Consider the following 20,622-nt stretch of genomic DNA (forward strand, 5'->3'; position numbering starts at 1 on the left):
ATGACATTGTTTATAGTGACGTTACCCACATTTGTAGATAATATTGAAAATACCACTCATAACAGCAGGCCTTTTTGTTCCTTTAACTGTTTGTTGTAGCATGCAGTTACTTACAATTTTGCCTCCTTGCCTTAAACTAATTAATGGCTTTGTTTAATATGAATGCTTTCCATTTCTAAAAATACATATTGTAACACGTGAATAATGCATGTTAAAACTCAAAGTACTGCCACAACCCGGGATGTACTGCTGCAAAAAGATGTCCCAAATTCAAGAAGGATTTTTCTATGTTGGATTTAGTGTATCAGGTCATTGAACAAAAGAATTGAGCACATGGATACTTATATTTCTGATTGGAGAACAGACAAGGTAGGAAAATTTGAGTAGCATATTATAGTATACTTCCTTGTCAGTTTCCGGATTTTCATTGTATTCTATTATGTATTGGCCATAATTCGTATGTAGAGATTAAGAAAAGGTTCCTTCTCATGAGATACTTTTAAGGAGCACTTAATACTAATGTACAGAAAGCTCTACCACAGTGTATATAACATGTTGCTGATCATAGACCAATGGATTGTAAGTACTAAAAGAGTTTCATCGGAAGTGAATTTTCTAAGGATTTGGGAGTTCAGTGTGAAAATACTGGTAAGGTAAACAGTCCATACAATCAGTTTACAGCAAGTGTAGTTATAATGTTATAAATGTTATATGAAACAATCCATTAGAAGTAATCTGTTGATCATAACAAGAGCAATTTATAGCCTTTGGGGGTGGGGGTGCCAATTACCAAACTCAGGACCTCGTGCTTACCAGACAGGTGCTGTACCACTGAGCTATATCCGGACCCACAACAGTAATTAGATGTTGATTCCCAATCTTTTTAAAATTTAGAAGTCGGTAAAATTAAGAAAAATAAAATTTAAAGCCTGACCAAGTGATCAGGTTTTTATTTTACCAAGATCTTTAAAACAAACAAAAAAACACTGCCATCTACTTTCACTATCTTATTTTAAAATGTCAAAATGACATCAAACTAAGAACTTAATTTCAGATGCATTTTTTCCGGTTAATACTTCCATATACAGTAAATCTAATGAAACTTAAAATGCATCTTTATGTAATATTTTCTTCTTATGCTAAGTGTGATCTTTTTAACAGGCAACTAGCCTCTTTTGGACTTTTAAAGTCTTACACACTTAGCTTCCACTGAAATTAAAGATTTTTACCCATAATTTCTACATTTAGTTGGGATCTGTATATCTAGAAAGACATTCAGCTAAGAGAATTAGACCAATTTAAAAAGATTATGATACTCTAAGCAGGTAATTAAGGCTTATGAAGTTTAATAAGTTTTTGCATGAAGAATATGTCCTTTTGGAAATTCTCTTGGTGGCTTTTGAAACATTTGTTTTGAAAGGATACCTTTCTCTGCCTTGCCTCCCTCCCCCTGCCCCTTCCCCCACCCCACCCCACATACACACACTTGAGTTCTACAGAGACCTTAGGATTTAGCATTTTTACCTTTAGCAACATGATGAGGCTGATTATACAAATACCTTAGAGGAAATGAAAATGAATTAAAATGCACTAAACTTGAGTACAACCAGGAAAAATTAAAGATGTGCGGTTTTTTGGTTTGGTTTGGTTTTTGCTATATGCTTAAATTTGGAAATTTTTCTTTTAAGAATTTACAAATATTAAAGCATAATATAAATATTATACAGTTTAAAGTGTGTTATAACCCATAAGTATTCAATCCAGTTTTGCAAAATAAATTTTTTTCTTAGGCATGTGTCATTTTTCTTTTTCTCTTTTTTATTTTAAAGAGGATAAAAGAGAGTAAAACCAATCAAAACAAATCAGTTTTACACTGATAGCTCATATTTTTCTAAACAGATTGATGGTAAAGCTTAGAATATGCTTAGAATATGCCATTTTTATGATATTTATTGAAATTTTCCTCAGATTTTTGCCTTTAAGAAAATATAAACACATGATAATATAGAAGGAGGAGCCCCCAATTCTTGAAAATTGGGTCTCAGAATTTAACCTAAGCGTAGTTTCTGTTAGAAAGTAAGCATATCAAAATGTGGTAAAGAATGGGCACTAGAGCCAAACCTCTGTGTACCAAATTGCGACTCTTAGCTAAATGACCTTAAACTTGACTGACCTCTTTTGTCACTTTAGTTCCCTTATCTTAATATTGAGGGTAACAAAAATGTCTGCTTCCTAGGATATTATGAAGATTAATGTGTTTACATATGTTCAGCACTTGAAAGAGTGCTTTGGCTATAATAGAGTGTTCACTGTTAATTTTATATATAAATTCTGGTTAAGTATATGTATGTTAATAATAGTTTGCCATTTTTAAATGAAAAAAATATATTACAAGATTATTGTAAAGATTAGAATATATAGAGTACCTAGCAAAGTAGTAGGCATTCAGTACATTTGTATTACTAATTTAGTACTTGTAGTAAGAAACTTTACAGTCTCTTAATTTTTAATCACATGAAGAATAAAATTCCCTATACACTAGAGTTCTTCATGTGATACTTGCTATATTGCTAATTCAATTGAATGATTTAAATAATTTTCCACAGTTATTTTGGAACCATTTTCTCTAAACTTCAGTCTTTTTTGTTAACATTTATTAGCATCTCATCTTAGTTATAGTTTGAAAGTGATGGTGTTATTTATGTTAGAAGCGAACTTTTCAGGTGACTGTGCTGTGAAAATGATAAGAAAGTGTGGAATAGGTGGGCATGCTGGCACATGCCTATAATCCCAGCACTCAAGGTTAAGGCAGGAGGATCGCTGTGAGTTCAAGGCCAGCCTGAACTGCATAGCAAAACTGTGTCTCAAAAAGATGAAAAAAAAAAAAGAGAGAGAGAGAGAAACCTAAAATAGAATGTATATCAAAGTACTTTGTAAACTGTAACATCTTCTACGAATGTTTAATATTACTTTTATTACCATTGTTTATAACTTAAATAATGTAACTTATGTAATTAACTAAACAGTTGTAGCAGAACATAATAATTTTGAATCTTGAATTATTGAAAAAGTTAATGAAGAAGATTATTTTGGATAATGAAAATATATCTCATACCATTATTAATAAAAGGATATTTGGAAAACATTTGTAAGATATAGCAAGTCTGTCAAATAGTCCCTTTTAATTGCTGTAATTTAGAAACATCATTTGGGGACACTAGTCAACCTAAAAACTAATATTTATATATTATTTGTGTCTTATTCATGAAATTCTGTAGAATTCTGATCATCTTCTGAGGTGACTATTAAAATTATTCCTTTAATATTGCATTTATATTGAAATTTTGGCTACAGATCAGTGATAATACTTGTATGTGTTATTTAATATTATTAATTTTGTTCATATTAATTGTTAGCCTTTACTCCATGGAAGCTCAGGCATTCCAAATGTGTAGAATTCTTACGTATGAATGATTCTGTTGGAAGATGGGATTGTTTAGCCATCCAGAAAAGGGCATCCATATAGGTTTTTTCTCCCTTATCCAGACCTCTTGAAGTTAGTTGTGTTTTTAGAATTTTTCTGATTTTAGAAAAGTTATGTGAAACATATGCTGTATATTATGTTGTATAACCACTCCAATCAAGCATTTAATTCTACAGCCAAATATATAAAGAGTCACTCAAAATGTATATACCTAGCCCCATGTCAATTCAGGTCAAGTTTTACTGTTAAAACTGTTTAGGCACCAAACTTTAGCTTAATTTTGTAGGCTAGAACTTACTCAAAGGGATTATGGGGCCTGTCTGTGTGATAACTGTGAACTTCTGTTGCCTCTGTTATTCTGCTTATTGTTGTCTAGTTTTGTTCTATTTTTCTGCCATCTCTGGTCCAATTTCCCAAGTTAACCTAATGAGGTATAAATAAGAAAGAAAGATGCATGCTGGTTGATCTATACAATTTTATGTGTAATTTCTATATAATGGATCCTTCCTATTTTTCTATTTCCACTTTAAATTGGAAATATAATCTCACATGAAGGAAATTTCCCAACAAACTGATTTGAAAAATTTAATGAAAAACATAATAATGAAAGTCTTAACACTTTGAATATCTTTTACCTCCATCTTTCTTGCTCTGAGGGCACTTCTCCATCCCTACAGAATGCTTTATTCTGTGGGCCAAGAGGTTTTGTGAACACGTTGTGTTTAAAAGAATTTTTTAAAGACCATAACTACTAAGTTCTTATTTAGCATGCTGTATAGTAAAACTACTAAAAATCTTTTAAATTTAAAAGAAGTTTAAACTCTTTAAATTTAGAGTATGTTAAGCTAATATATCAGTTGGTATTATATATACTTACAATTAGTGTTAGTAACTTTACCATTAAATAAGTTAGTCAACTTCTCTCCCTAAAATCAACAGGGTTTATAATTTTAATACAATTTTCGCAAAATGCCAACAAAAAGTTTTGACTGTAGGCAAATCAGATTTAATGGAAATGGCTTGGAATAAATCTAGTTGTGTTGTCTTTTGATTGTTTGGGGAAAATCATTTTCAAGGGAAATAATTTTTTTGAATCTTCTAATTGCCTGTGTGTGAGAAAGGGATTTTGAGTGCCTGGACAAATGCTAAGTAGCAAAGGAGAAAAATTAAGTTGTTCAAACGTAGACTAGGAAAAAAATAATTGGGCGTGGAGATTTTCTTTTCTTTTTTTCTGACAACTAGTAGGCAGCTGCTGTTTTTCAGTTCAGCAAAGATGAATTTTCTTGACATATTGTTGAAAGAAGACAGAAGTGAGACTCAGATAACTCAGGTTCCAATCTAACTCTTTTCCTTTGTGACCTGAACAGACCACTTAATTCTTTAAGCCTCAGTTTCTTCTTCTAGAAAACAGTTACTAGATCAGGTGACCTACCAGGTCTGTATTTTTCAAAGCAAAAGTCATGCTACATACTGTGCATAACACTGTGTGTTAGTTTATTAATTTATAGAAAAGCTTCAACAAGATTTAAAAATAAAATCATATGTAGTTATTTGACAAATCACTTTACAGGAAACATTAAAATTATAGTTATTTATAATTATCATAGAAAGCCTAGTATATATTCCTCTATCATCCATCTTTCTGTCAAATTCTATATCATGTATATTGTTAAAATGTGTTAAACATTATAGAATATAAAGGAAATAACATGTAGGCCTTTTTTTAATTACTTTCCTGTATGTGTACTTCTTAATACATTCTGTATCCACAAGTATATTTGCTTAATTATAAAACTGATGCTGTATGAGATGGGAAATTTTTATTTAAAACATTTATTCTCAAATACTTTAAAACATGGAATGAATAGTTGATTAATCAGAGTGACATTCTTGAATGTTTATGGTTTCTTATGGGTAGTATGTAGTTGATATGCACAGGATGATAAAGTTGGGCAGGTAAGTGTTTGGTTTTTATTTTTCTGTGTTCTGCTGGCTTTACCTGGCCAAATGTGCAATTGTAACAATGTTTCATTGAGTTGTCAGTAATACTTGTTTATTTTCTCACTGTAGGGTCACGATCAGAGTTCAAATCTTGCTCAACACTCTATTGAACTGACTTTACCCAATCATCATCCACTTCATAGAGACTTGCTTCGGTATGCCAAACTGATGGAATGGCTCAAGAGTACAGACTATGCAATATACGAGGGACTGACAAGGGTATGGATTTGACATCAGTTATTCACTGAATATAAGCATAGTCTCTTAGAATCAAGCGCTTGTGTATTCGGTTCCCTCAATTTGAAATAACAAAGTATGTTCTTAGGCAGAAAGTAGTGGAATTTCTGAGTGCTTATTAACCAAGATAATATTAATTTTTATTTACTTAAATGAGCTAAATTTTGAACTCCAGTATAAAATTGTATTAAGCCATATTGTAGTTTAAAGTATCATTTAGTTCAGTGCAATAATTAGATCATGAGTTTCTTTATGAGACTATGAAAATGTAGCAGTAAGGCATTTATTTCCTAAAGGTAAATGTTCTGTTAAGAAAAAACAAAAGGCCTTTTTATTAAGCAACTATTCTCCCATGCCAGGTACCCTGGGCCAAACAAGCAAGCCCCTACTTCTGAGAACCTCTAAATCTGACCAGGAAGAATCATATACAAAATAATTAACAATACAATTGAGTGCTAGGCTGGAAATGAGTTTATAAATATGTGACAGTTTAGAGATGGAAATCCATGTCCTGAGTCCATGGGAAAAACTTCATGGAAAGTTCTGAACTTCAGTTGAGTTTTAAATAATGAGTAAGATTACATAAAAGAGAAATAGGGCAAATGGCATCTGAGATGTGAAAGCAAGGCAGAAGTGATCAAAATAGGCCCTGTAGTAGGATGAGGAGGAGAGTCAGCATGATTAAAGCAGAAATTTTACACTTTGCTGTGTGAGAAATTGTGTTCAAAAAGATGAGCTGTGGGAGGTAGGCACAGTGGCACATAACCACAGTCCCAGCTTTTCAGAGCTGAGGCAGGAGAATGCATTCCAGGCAATTTAACAAGAACTTGTCTCAAAATAAAACACAAAAAGGGCTATTGATGTGGTGGTGGAGCCCAAGGCCTGGGTTCAGTCCCTAGTACTACTGTCAGTCCATCAATCAGTTGAAATGCAGGAAATCTGTGGGGCATAGAAGATTAGATGAAGAAAAGCATCCTGGCAAGTGCAAGGTCCCGAGTTTGATCCCTGGTACCAAAAAAAAAAAAAAGATAGAGAAAACCCATTAAGAAGTCTTTAACTAGAAAGATGGAAATAAGAAGGAATAGAGAGAACAGAGGCCACCAGAGAGATTCACCAAAGGCAGAAGCAACAGGATGACAGCAGACTTGCCAGGACTGAAGATCAAGACAGCGGTGCACAGTGGTGACCAAAATCAGCAACTGGGGAGAGGCAGAGCCATTCATTCATGTATTCACGCAGTAGATGGGTGGAGCCCGTAGCATATGCTAGCACTGTTATGCTTGGGATACAGCACTGAAGGAAGCAGAGGAGAAAGGCAGACCTCGAAGCTGATTATGTAGGGTATGAGAAAGTTCTGAGTGCTCTGGGAATGCCAGGACTTGGGGAAGGGTCCACTTTCAAGTGGGGTGAGAAGAAGAAGGGTCATGAGAAGGGGACATTTGAGCACAGATTTATAAGCAAGTAATGAGCAGTGAGATGTTCTGGAGAAAAGCTTTCCACAGTAGTGTTACTCTAAGCCAGAGTGTTCCAGGTGTGCGGGGAGAAATGGAGGCCAGTGCGGTAGAGCACAGTGTGCCACGGTGGACCTTGAAAGGGGCAGGGCAGGAGGTCTTGAGGGTAAAGGAAGTATTGGTTTCACTGTGCAGGACACTGGAAGATTGGTGAGACAGGAGAGTGGGCAGTGGGGCAGTGTGATCCAGCTTACATTTAATAATTTCATCTACTGAGGTAGGAAGCCTTAGGGACAGTACTTTTCTGTCATTTATGCTGTTACATTAGATACTGTTGGGCTTCCTCAGGGTAGTTAGGACCATAGATGGTAACCTTTGTTGAGAACGTGGACATCGCAGGAGTATTATTCATCCATAAAGAAGAATGAAATTAAGTCATATGCAGGACAGTGGATGGAACTAGGGATTATAGTAACCAGAATAAATCAGACACAGAAAGTTAAATAACCTAAAACATGAATAAACAGAAGAGTAAAGGAGAAATAGTAAAAGGAATTGCATATCTTGATCTTTTTTGTTTAATGGAGCTAAAGAATTGCCACCTATATAACTCAAATGTATAAATAGTTAATACTGTTCCGGATAGTGCTGGCTGAAAAGCAATTTCATGAAATTTCTAAGAAACACTTAAAATATTTTATCTTTAAGTGTTTGCAAATTCAGAGTTTTAAAAAAAAAAAATCAAAGCAATGAATTGATGGACCAGAATCCACACAAAGACAGATCAGACACTCTGCCACGAGTGAGCATCTTTATGGGGGGGAAGTGCCTTGCACTCCAAGACAGCTGCCGTTTGGCTTGGGGAAAGGGCTTTTAAGGGTTTTGGGGGTGGGGAGCTCTGCGGGTGAGCCAGGTGCAGGCAGCAGAGTATGACACGATTGTCACTGGGTATCCTCCTGGGCAAGGTTGACTTTTGTGGTTGGAACAGTTCTGGGAAGTTTTTTTCCTTGCAGGCCATGTGTGAGCAGGTTGACCACCTGGAAAGTTTATTTGCTTGCAACTCAAGCATAAACAGGCTCTAGGGGCAGGCTGACCCTTCATGACTAAGCAGTGTTAATATTTTAATAATTATGTGTACAATCTGACCCTAAAAGATATCCTGGAATTGGAAAGAATCATATGTTTTTGTCTTCATGGAATGAAAATAGTGATAAAACCAGCTCAGACAGGGTATAGCTCAGTGGTGCAAGCGCCTGCCCAGCAAGCAGAAAGTCATGAGTTCAGTCCCTGGTAACAATATAAAACCAACTCCTATTCAGTAGTTTAGATTCATGCTTCAGGAGAAGACCAGGAATGGGGTAAAGATTTGTGAGAAGGGCCTGAGGGTGTATCTTAGTGACAGAATGCTTGCCTACTATATGTGGGATCCTGGATTCAATCCTTAGCGGCACACAGATTTATGAGATGTGTGATGCTAATAACAGATGTGTATTCCTATCAGCAGTCCATTGGTATCAGTGTATTTGACAGGAGGGTTTTGGTTTTTGTTTTGTTTTGTTGTCTTTTGGGTTTCACTAGCCAGTTCAGGCTGGCCTTCAACTCTCTTGATAGCCCAAGCTGGCCTTGAACTCACAGTGATCCTCCTGCCTCAGCCTCCTGAGTGCTGGGATTACAGGTGTGCGCCACCACACCCAGCAAGATATTCTTCTATATGTTTCAGACCATACATGTTTTTTCTTTGAAATACCTTCACCCACTTAAAGTAAAATTAGACTGTCTGCTTCTAAGCTGAGATCATAAGGGGACCAAAATTCTTCTAAAATAAGTAATATTTTTTAAAGAATAGTTTTATATCTATTTATACATTATATGTATAAAATGTATATTATATGTTGTATTATATTTTATATTAGTATCCAGTAGTACCTCAGTTTGCAAACTTGATTCTCTCCGTGACTCTAGTGACAAATATTACATATACTCATAGTGTATAGATGATATAAATAACATAATTTCATATGATATTTTTAAAACATTTTCCAAAAAAATTTCATCTCCTGAGGTGTCTGTATACATCTCATCTGGTTAGCTATTTTAGGTAAGATGATTTTTGTTACTCAGAATTAGTCTATTAAGTGTTACACAACTCTTACTATATTTTGTTTTGTTCTGTTTTGTTTTCATTCAACAGAATTCTGATGTGGAAACATTTTCTAAAAAGTATTTACAGTGCTGGAGTTTTTTGCCTTTTGAAGTTTTAGAAGGATTAATACTTTGAATAATTAAACATAAATTGTATCTCTTTAAGACTTCTGTGCCAACAAGTGCTTTGTCCCCTAGTGAATATTCAAATAAGTAATCAATAAGCTTTTTACCTAATTGTGTTCTCAGTATTATTGCCTTCCCTTTATATATAATGCAGTATTCATTAATGTAATTTAAAATGAAGAAATAAGCCTAGAGCCAACCTGCTGATGATTTATGGAATCATTTTCTATTCAGAATATTTTTGAGTGACAATATTAATGTGCTTTTTAAATGAAATTGACTTATTTCCCAGGAATGTTGCTTTGATCCTGGGACTTGAGCTTTTATAGCCTATATTTTTTCCTTTATAATCTAATTTGGTTGCTGAAGTGTTGTCCATAAAAGGGTATTTTATTTAAAAAAAAAAAAAGAAAGAAAGAAAAAGAATAGAGGCATGAAAGAAGAAAACAGACAAACCAGCATTTCTTTCCTAAGAAATAACACCTGATTATATTTGATAGCTATTTGATTTGGGCAGATATACATAGTTCACACTTTCTAGAAAAAATAGGAAAAGCCTATTCTAGATTCTTCAGGGGTAAGTGTCACTAGGCTTTGCCACAAGCTGTGCTAAGGCTGAATCAGAGCTAAGTAAGCAGTTCAGGTGTACATACTTAGACCTGTGGGAAACAGAGGTGCTTTGGTTAGGTAGTTAAAGGGCCCAGATTTCCTCCTCCTCAGGACCATGGCCCCTAGCTGTGGCTCTGGTTTGTGTATGTAGGGCAGTTGGTAGAGATGGTCCACCCATGATTGAGTATTTCCTCACCTAATAACCTGCTAAGATTGGTAGGCTTGAAGGTTACTCAGACATCTCAACCTTAGCTCCATATCCACAGAATTTGCCATATTGTGTAAAGAAAAAGAAAAAAATCATGGCTATCTCTAGAAGACTATATAGACAGCACAAAATAAAATAAAAAGTCTGCCCGAGATAACGTTTTAACTTAGGGCAGTTGAATTTTCAGTTAGGTGCAAGAAGGAGCATATACCCAGTAAGAAATCTTTCAGTAGTCAGTAAGGGAATGGATTGATGCACCTGCACTGATACAGGTGCAGCACCTGTCTGGCAGTCAGTGAGCTTTATTGGTACCAGGAAGGTAGCTGAGCATTTAAGTCACATTGAAAAAGTGAGACAGCCCAGTGAAATAGAATTAAATTTTGTGTTTTCTTTTGAAATTATACAAAAGGTGGCAAAAAAATTCCCATTTGACTTTTAGACTTTTGTTTTTCGTTTTTTCTTGATGCTGAGGACTGAACCCGTGGCTTTAGCCCTGAACTGTGTCACCAGCCAGCTGCTCACTTGCTCACTCTTTCTCTTTCTTTCTCTCCTCTCTCCTTCCTTCCTTCCTTCTTAGTTTCTCAAGATAGTATCTCATTAAGTCACTAAGTGCCCCAAAGTGGGCTCAAATTTACATAATACCTACCTTTTAAAAGGTATACCTGATCTTTAAAAATGATAACTCTTCTAAAAAATAAGAAGTAGAAGCTTAGATTTCATAATAAATTTAGAAGACTACCAAGGGATAGTTTTTCTGCTGTTGATTTATTTAAGTTTACATGTAATGGCATGTAATTTAGAACTTGAAAAAAGTTGTGACCTTTCCACCACTGAGGAACCCCTCCTTAAGGCAGTAGGTACTTTTATGGAATGCCAAGCAGATTGAAGAAATAAATTCATATGCTAAATAATGGATGTTTTCAGTTAAAGACAGTTAATGAGATGTTTTAATAAAATTAATTATAAAAACTATGAGATGTACTAATTAAATGCTGACTGACTATAACCTGTTTTGGGGTAAGACCCCAGGCTGATAAAAGATTCAGTGGAAGTAAGTGTTCTCCTTTATTACCGTTGACGCAGTCTTACCAGGCACTGTAGCAGCAGTGTGGAGGAAGAGCATAAACATTCCTGAGGCTGGGCTGAGAATGTAGCTAAGTGCAAGTGTACTTGTTTAACATGCAGGAAGCTTGGGTTTGACCCCAGTACACAAAGGGGAAGAAAAGATTCCTGTATTCTTTGACCCTTGGCAAACATGGTAAATTGAGACCAAAAACTTTTATTAACATTAGCTATCATAGGAAAATATTGAAACCAGTTTTTTGTTCTGTGTTGGGGTGTTGGTACACTAGCAAGGCAGAATACTGGGCTGTTATTACAACATGAGGCAGAGGCGTAATCACCTGGATTCAGATATCCTACCCAGTGTGATTGCAAGTGTTTAAAATACGTGAAAGGTTATGTATAAAAGTGAAAATATACATGTGATTGCTTGACTTCCAGTTTTTGTAAATTGTTAATATTATCATTACTGTTTAATTTTTTAAAAGAGAATATAGTCTCCCTTTTGTAACTCTTTAAATTAACATTAAAGTTTTGGACTGCAAATTCAAAATAAGCACAAAGGATTTGGGGGGAGGGTTGAAAAACAGAAGTTGTTATATATGTTTTATTAATAAGAAATGTGCATTGTATTTATTTTAAGAATTACATGGATTATTTGTCCCGACTGTATGAAAGAGAAATCAAAGATTTCTTTGAAGTTGCAAAGATCAAGATGACTGGCACAACTAAAGAAAGCAAAAAGTTTGGTAAGCTGAGGCATGTTGGCTCATTGTCTTCTGGTTAAGAATGGTTTTGTGACAGTTCTTCAATTCTTTAAACAAGGTAGAAGAAGATGCAATAGATTTGATGAAAGAAGAGGTCTAATTCATTTGATTTACAGGTATTTAGCAGAAAAAAATCTCTGTAAATATGTTTTACTCACCAAAATTCTACAGTATATGAATCTGGCAGCCATTTTATATTCAAGAAAATATATTCATAGGAAAAGCAGTTGGTGAGAAGATGAAGGGTAGTCTGGTTGACAGGGTAGTAGGCCAATGTTTAGAGTTCGATCTCTGATTCCCAAAAAGACTTTTTTTAGCAGTTGGAGCTTAGGTATTGATCACTGAAATCATTACTTTCTACAGGGAAATAAAGTGATTCCTGGCTTTTTACTTCTCACTGGCTATTTTGAATCAAAGTATCTGTCCCCTCAGAGGAATTATAAACATGTCACCAGAATTTCCCGTGATCATAACTTACGTTGCTAAAGCAATATATTTGGAACATGTTACTTCTTGTTACTCCTAAATGGACAAAATGGACAAAAGTGTTGTTTGAAAAAAATAGCCAGCGAAAGATTGAAGTCCAGGAAACCATGTGCTGAGGCCACGTCTGCTCTTGCATGCACCGTCTCTGGAGTTCCCTTTGGTGGACTTCTGTGCCTATTCCAGTCCAGACCCGGCCTTAAAGGGCCACTGTACTCCTCCCTGTGTCTGCGTAGCTCCCCTTTAGAATCATGAGTTCAGCATTTGCTTGTTGAAAGGAGCCTATATGCCTAAACGACTCCTGTCATCCACAGCAGGGTTCAAAATTGGTAGCACGTGTTTCTGCTCTGTAGGGCAGAGAAATTCTTTAGCAGGTAATTCTTTTATTTTTTAAAAATACAACACCAATATATTTATTAACTAATCTAGACATTTGAAATGATTTGAATTTATAAATATGCTGCACTTCAGTAAAGATGTGGATAAGAATCGTGGGGTAATAGGCTTTTGGAAACAGAAATGCTAACTCATCCTAAAGGTTAATTGTTCTTAAACAGCAGTGTGTTTATATCCTTGTTAATGTTTCACTGTGGATATGTTATGCTTTTTTTTTTTTGAGTAAAGAGCATATTATTAATGAAGTTACATGTTTGATGTTTTCATTCAGTATATTTGTCATCACTTGTTAGTGAATCATTTTATATTGCTAGATCTCTTCAGTATATGAAAACAAGTAAGATCCATATTAAAATAAATGAAATAAAAATACAGCTTAAATAAGTATAATAGGATCTTAATGTTGTCATTACGTTAACCTGAGACTTGAACTTTTTTAACTTTTGAGAAAAGTTATCTTATTAAAAAAATACATCCAAAAAAAAAATCAGATTCACACAATACAGGTGTGTTTTGGAGGCACTTTTGTAGTCTTAAAGCAATGTTAAAATTCCCTCTCGTCTATATATATAAGTACTAAGGAATAGAGTAATTTGTGACAGTGGCCTGGAAAATTATATCAGCCATTTTGATAATAGCCACAATATAAGAAAAACTAATTCAGAAGATACAAAAACAATTTGGTTCATCTTTGAAACTTAAACTTGCTAGCATTTTAAAAGTGAATTTAGATCTAAATACAACTGTGGCTGGGGATTTAGCTCAGTGGCATAAGCACCTGTCTTGTAAGTGCTCTGTCGTGAGTTTAATCCCTAGTACTGATTTAAAAACAGTCATGGAGATCTAAATACAGCTGACTTGAGAAGTTCTGAATAAGGTAGATTATAAATCTTTTCAAATAATGTTTCAATGAATTTCTAATACTAATTACAATTAAAATAGAACCTGAAAATTTAAAGAGAACTTTTCAGTGAATCAAAATTAAGTAAATATAAATGACATTTACATTGCTTTCGCATATTTCTTGCTCTGAAAATTCTGAGTTACAGATGCTAATGATTAGATGCTCATGAAAATAGCAAGATGGAATGTGTCTTATAAAAGGAAGCTGTATAATTAGTATAGTCACAGAGAATTAGGCAAATACCTCTCTTTTTGAACTCTTGCTTCAAATCTTTAATATTTTCTTAACACAAATAATTCAAAATATGTTAAAGATGCCAGGATAGTATCTTTTCTTTTTGGCAAGGGTTTAAGGTATATCATTGGTTTTTCTGAGTAAAAGGCTTTCTTAAGATATCATCAGAGGCTAAGCACTTTTACCCTAGGATTGATATTTTCATTTGTACCCTATAAAATCACATTTCTATAACTATTGCTTTCCCTCATATTTAATATCTTGAAATCTTGTTAAGTGCAGGGTCAAAATTCATCTTACTAGTTCTCCACTAAAAGTCTTACTGATTTCAAAGGCAATCTTAAATACAAAGCTGAATTCAGGGATAATTGGAAGGTTAATTCAATAAATATCAATTACTGTATACTTATATAATTTATATATACTTATATATATACTTACATAATTTATACAATAAACACTTAATACTGGGATTGCAGCAATTATGCTGGGTATTATTTTAGAAGAATTATTATTTATTTAAAACTTTACCTGAATATTGTTACTTGCTGCTGATGAATAATACAGACTGTTTCTGTAAGCCCAAAATTATAATTACTAGGCACTACTAGAACTGTATTTATTACTGAGTACCATAAAAAGTAAACTATATGAAATATACTTTTCCCTGGAACCTTAAAGCCTCTAAGTACTGTTCAGATTGGCTGTCAGCTCCACTATGATTCTGTTGGCCCCTTTCATGTGTGGGATGCTCATTTCAGATTCCCTTGAGCTTAAGGTAGCCCTAAAGGCTGGAAAAATCCGTGGGTCACTGATACTGCAAGTTAAGTGCTTTTACTTGGGCTTCTTCCTTACCTGTTGCAGACATAGTGTCAGTTGACACATTGTTCTGTTTTTAAGATATTTTTAGGTTATAGTTACAGTCTTTAGTTTTCTGTTTCATTCTATGATTTCTTTTCACATTTACTTCTAATTTGAGTTTAGAGTATTTTATAGGATGAACTTCAGAATTGATCTATAAGTAATACATAGAATGAGGGTATTCTTGTTCTGTTTTGTCTTTTTGAAACAGGATTTCACAATGCAGTGCAGGCTGGCCTTGAACTCACTTTGCAGAGCAGGCTGGCCCTAAATTCCCAGTGATGCTCCTGCCTCAGCTTCCAGGCCTGTGCCATCACACCCAACCGAATGAAGTTTTAAAATAAACATCACATGACCTTAAAAGAGTTAAAATTCCTTATTAAATGTATTCCCTCAATTTTACCCTCCCTTCTACACATTCCCTGATTGTTAGTATTATGATGAATACTTTACATTCTGAGTATTCACAAACTTATTATGAAGTAATTCAGCTTGATACTTGGTTTTAATTTTAAAATGGTCTTAAAGCCCCACTTACATTTTTTTACCAGATATAGGATAAAATTATTTAGTAGATTGATACTGCTTTCAGGAATATAAGATTATTAATGTTCAAATCTGCAACTTCATTCTAATAAATTTCTACTGTATTAAATTATGTATTTTCTTAGGAAACCAAAACTTGGAAATATTATAAATATAAGTGTTTCAACTTCCTAATTTAAAAAAAAAATAATGTTATTTAAAAGTATATGGGAGAGGTTTGGCAAATATATTTTTTCTTGAATATCTGAATAAAACAGTACATTAAAAGACTAGTAAATTTTTTCTCTTACAATTTCTCAAACGGTAGCTGACCAACTAAACATGTGTTTGCACTTCTTGTTACTTGATGCTCATGATTCTTTGCATGTGTCTTTTAAACTAGAGCTTTAACTTCCTCTTGTGCATGGTTTGTGCAAATTGCAGTTTATTAACTTGTCTTTGTCTTTGATGCTTGCAACCTAATCCATCACAGCTACACTGCCTCGAAAAGAAAGTGCTGTCAAACAGGAAACAGAGAGTGAGTATGCTTAGTGTATTAGTAGGTATTTTCAATGCATGTTTGTTTAATGTCTAGAAATTAGCTGCTTGTCTTGAAAAAGTTAATACCAGAAATATTGATTGCTCTGATTTGCCAGGTACTGAGTAAAGAAAACCAACATTTTGGTGATGGTTTGGCTCTATTGAAGAAATGCTTAATATAGTTAAAATTATATGGTCAGTAGTAAAATTTTGTGTCAATAATTTATGCAAAGGCTTAACCATCATATTTCTGTTTTCAGGCTGCATTTAGAAACTATAAAAATTCTTACAGATGTGATCAGATTTTGCATAATAAAGCAAAATTGTCCTTTTTATATCATTTGTCCTTCTGACCATTAGCAAGTAAAACAAATTAATTGAAAACTATTCAAGAATGCTTTTGAAATATTTATATTGAATTGTGAATCAAAGCATCACATTTTCTAAAACTTTAAATTCTTTAAATGATCTTACTTTTCCTCATGACTGTGATGAATATCTAAACTCAGATAGCTTACACAGTGGTTCTTACATTTCAGTTGTGTTTTAAATGTAAAAGTCTTAAGGGTTTTTTTCTTTGCATTTTACAGCTTTTAAAGAATTATAATCGGTTCATTTACTGGAAAGGCAGTTTCTAGGATCAAGAATATATTAAGTTGAATCATGTAACAGTATTTTTATAGGGTAGAGTGATCAAGTATGGACAGTTTCATGTCATTCACACTAATAGTTTGATTTAATGTGGAGATGATTCATATTGTAGTATGGCATTTTTCAGCAGAAATATAACATCATGCTAGCTTGTATGCTATCATGGTACTCACTGACCTTTGTTCGTATTCCTGTTTTTTAGATGGAAAGGAAGCTCTTACCTACTTTAGTCTATAGGTACCATCAGACAGCTTTATCTTTATGGTGGGACTAGCTAGGCAGGGCATAGACTGTATGATCTTTAAGTATCTTTCAGTGCTTTTGTATGGGTCTGCATAGTTTTACTTCCTTTACAATATGCAAGGACACAAATGGAATAGGACACAAGTGTTAATGAAACATAAGGACACTGTACAACCTGTTCTGTGTGGTAGACTCATACATTAATATGAGTCCTGGAAGACCAGTGCAGTAGAAGCTGTCTTGTAGAAGGTAGCCCTCATTTAAACTCATATGTGAGCTTTTATTCATGAAGATCACAACTTTCAAAGTTTTATTATTTTCTAGGTCTTCATGGAAGTTCTGGAAAATTAACTGGATCCACTTCTAGTCTAAATAAACTCAGTGTGCAGAGCTCAGGAAATCGCAGATCCCAGTCTTCTTCTCTGCTGGACATGGGCAACATGTCTACCTCTGATCTCGATGTTGCCGACAGAACCAAATTTGATAAGGTAAAACAAAGTAACAAGTACTGTTTAAATATCAACATTAGTTTTCTACTAGCAGTTTTTGATTGCTTACCTATGTTTAAAGATTTAGGCTCTTTTGGCTGTCTTTAAGACATTAACTATATCTTACTCTCCCATTCTGAATTGAATCTGAAGTAAATACTAAATGACAACTAAAATGTGAATTTTCAATTAAATAACATAAAAGTTTTGTTAATGTTTATTTTTACGAATCATAAAATGTTTCCATCTCAAATCAAAGTTGTTTAAGCAGGCACAAAGAGGAGATAACAGCTTAACAGTTTCCACACTGTGTATCAAGTTTTAAAAGTCTTTGTGTTACAGATTTAAAGTAAAAGTCTAAGTTTTATTTTAAGTGTGTTGTATGGTCCAATAGAACTTTAATAATAAACACTGTATTAGCCTGCCAGTCTTGGAAGAGTTTGTCTTTGGGATTCTGTTGAGATTATAGATCTATGGACGGAGATAATTGAGATTATAGCTCTGTAGTCCCTGCAGAAGAGTAAATTAAAGATGAAATGTTACTTATTTATTTGGTACAGTTCCTTCATTATAGAATCATTTTGGTTTTCCTTAGATCTTTGAGCAGGTACTAAGTGAACTGGAGCCCCTATGTCTGGCAGAACAGGACTTCATAAGTAAATTTTTCAAACTGCAGCAACATCAGAGTATGTCTGGAACCATGGTATGGCTCAAATTTATCTCGACTAGTAGTTATGGCCTGTAATATAATTAACCTGAATAACATATCATAAAACAGGAGAGAATTTACAGTGTAAAGATCTTCAAAACATTTTGTCATACAAACTAATTAAAACAATGATAGCTGGGATTTGAGCATCTGATATTCCAGAATGGTTTAAGCCTGAATATTTTCTAAATTAGCAAGGGGGCAAATGTCTGAGTTAACTTTATAAAGAACCTTATTCAAAAGGCAATTTTAACATTATAGTACTTACCAGAGAAAAAAAGTTAATATACTGTGGTAGGAAAAGAGAAAAGGCCTTGGATCTGACTTTGGATTTATTTTATGGTTGTGTCACTACCTAACTAGAGACCTTCAATCAATTATTTAATCCCCCGGATGGTACCTATTCAGCATGGCCTTTGGATGTCAAAAATGTAAAAGAAGAAAATTAAGAGCTATTTCTAGAATATTTTGAAAAATTTTAAACCACAATGCAAATAAACTGAAAATACAGTTTGTTGTTGTTGGGGTATATTGTTTTTGTTTTTGTGATACTGGGGATGAAATCAGTGCCCTCATACACACGAGGCAAGCACTAGGGTGATTTTTAAGTTAACAACCAACATACAAAACGCAGTCCTAAATTAAAATTCATTGTTACTAGAAATGGTTGGAGCAGGGTGTGATGGTGCATGCTTGTATCCCAGCACTCCAGTGACAGAGGCAGGAGGGCAGCTGTGAGTTTGAGGCCAGCCTAGGCTACAAAGTAAATTGAAGGCCAGCCTGAACTCCGAGGCGAAACCCTGTCTCAGAAAGACCAGAAAGAAAGGGCTGGGATTTCATTGCTGCTGATGGTGGTAATAAATTTGCTTACTTGGCTTCTGTAAGAATTTTTGATAGCATACTTTTAAATACTAAAATTTTATTAGACTGTTTAAGTTCTTTTTTAAAACTTGTTTTTGGATATTTTCTGGGTTTTGTCAAGCCTCCTTTGCATTCCCAATACATGCCTTTCTAGCCTTCCGCACCCTTCCTCCCCCTTCCTGCCTGTCACGTGCACTCACATAAATATAATTTCTCAGCACAATAATGCCAGCTAAGATCTGACACCGAACATTTCATAAACATTCTTAAACTGTATAATAAGTGGTTGTTTTATAATACTACCATGAAAAATTATTTTTTATAATATATTCTCTCCTAGGCATTTTAGGACTGAGCAGGCTTTGCTATATAAACTAGTCAAATTGTTGGTCTTTTATTATGTAAAGTGCCTGAATGATTTTTGCAGACTGAAGCAGAGGATTTGGACGGAGTAACATTATCACGGCAACATAATTCTGGCACGCCACTCCCTGTTTCATCAGAGTATGTATTTGTTATTGTTGTTTATTTTGGAAAACATTGAAAGGAATCACAGAGAAGTACTGCTCACAGAGGTGTCCAGATGATTCTCAGTAGCCTAGAAACATCCACCAAAAATGTAAATGCCCACCATCTCATTAAGAATGTTTGATTGGATTAAAAATGGTCCTGTCGTGTGGCTTTTCAACTCCTCTCCAATGGTCACAGAAGATTCCTGCAGTTCTAAGGTTTGCTGATTGGAGTAACCTTTCAATTCTATATTTCTTAGAAATCACAAAGCATATATCAGGACTAAACTTTACAAATGACATAAAGCTTAATTTAAGTGATAAATCTTATTTTCAATAAAAATTTTTTATCTTGGAAAACTGCTATAGGATGTCACTTTATTTGGATGTTGTAAATTAGAATATCAAGTTTAAGGCATTTTATATGCACTATAGTAGGTTAAAATTAAAGGCAAATTCACTTGAAGTGTGTAATAACTTTATATGTTCTGTATGTTTTCTGAACAGGAGAGATATGATTCGCCAAATGATGATTAAAATATTCCGCTGTATTGAGCCAGACCTGAGTAGCCTAATTGCACTAGGAGACAAAATCGACAGCTTTAATTCTCTGTACATGCTGGTCAAAATGAGTCATCATGTATGGACTGCACAGAATGTGGACCCTGCTTCTTTTCTCAGTACTACACTGGGAAATGTTTTGGTGACTGTCAAAAGGAACTTTGACAAGTGCATTGTAAGTTTTAAAATAAAGATTCTAATAATTACTTTAAAAATAAATGTAATAAATATATTTAAGTCAAGGGATCTGCAGCTTTCTTTAGGGAATATAGTGTTCCCTCCCCTAAACCCTTGAAAACAAATTGTTGGCCCCAACCTGTGTCAACAGTTGGGTGGCATTATGCTGGCTCAGTTGCCTTCTCTGCTTTGAGTTTTGGCAATTCTGGAGTGGGTGATACAATGGCAGCACTTACTTAACACACCCTGGATAACTGTTATCACAGTTTGCTGATTTAATGAAGCAAATGAAGCCAGTGTTTGGATTTCTTGTCATAATTCTTTTCATATATTCTAATAAGAAAATTAACTTGATTTCAACAATCATGTTGCTTTAAGTATACATTTTCCACA

General features: G+C 34.2%; 1 protein-coding gene across 7 annotated transcripts in view; it reads left to right on the forward strand.

The window, feature by feature from the left end:
* Exoc1 (exocyst complex component 1) overlaps nt 1-20,622 on the forward strand; it is a 59,236-nt gene that overhangs the window by 23,895 nt on the left and 14,719 nt on the right. For 4 of the 7 annotated variants that reach the window (XM_013154445.3, XM_003471675.5, XM_013154446.3 and 1 more), the window contains 7 exons: nt 5,555-5,704; nt 11,964-12,069; nt 15,984-16,028; nt 17,249-17,412; nt 18,008-18,115; nt 19,410-19,486; nt 19,999-20,227. In XM_013154445.3, coding sequence (XP_013009899.2) covers nt 5,555-5,704; nt 11,964-12,069; nt 15,984-16,028; nt 17,249-17,412; nt 18,008-18,115; nt 19,410-19,486; nt 19,999-20,227 — 879 coding nt within the window. The remainder of the gene's footprint in view (nt 1-5,554; nt 5,705-11,963; nt 12,070-15,983; nt 16,029-17,248; nt 17,413-18,007; nt 18,116-19,409; nt 19,487-19,998; nt 20,228-20,622) is intronic. The other 3 variants (XM_013154447.3, XM_005004507.4, XM_003471674.5) reach the window with 1 other exon arrangement.

The sequence above is a fragment of the Cavia porcellus genome, unplaced genomic scaffold, assembly GCF_034190915.1.
Source record: "Cavia porcellus strain 051 isolate PalLab524CR breed Dunkin Hartley unplaced genomic scaffold, mCavPor4.1 scaffold_30, whole genome shotgun sequence".
In the NCBI taxonomy this organism is placed as follows: Eukaryota; Metazoa; Chordata; class Mammalia; order Rodentia; family Caviidae; genus Cavia; species Cavia porcellus.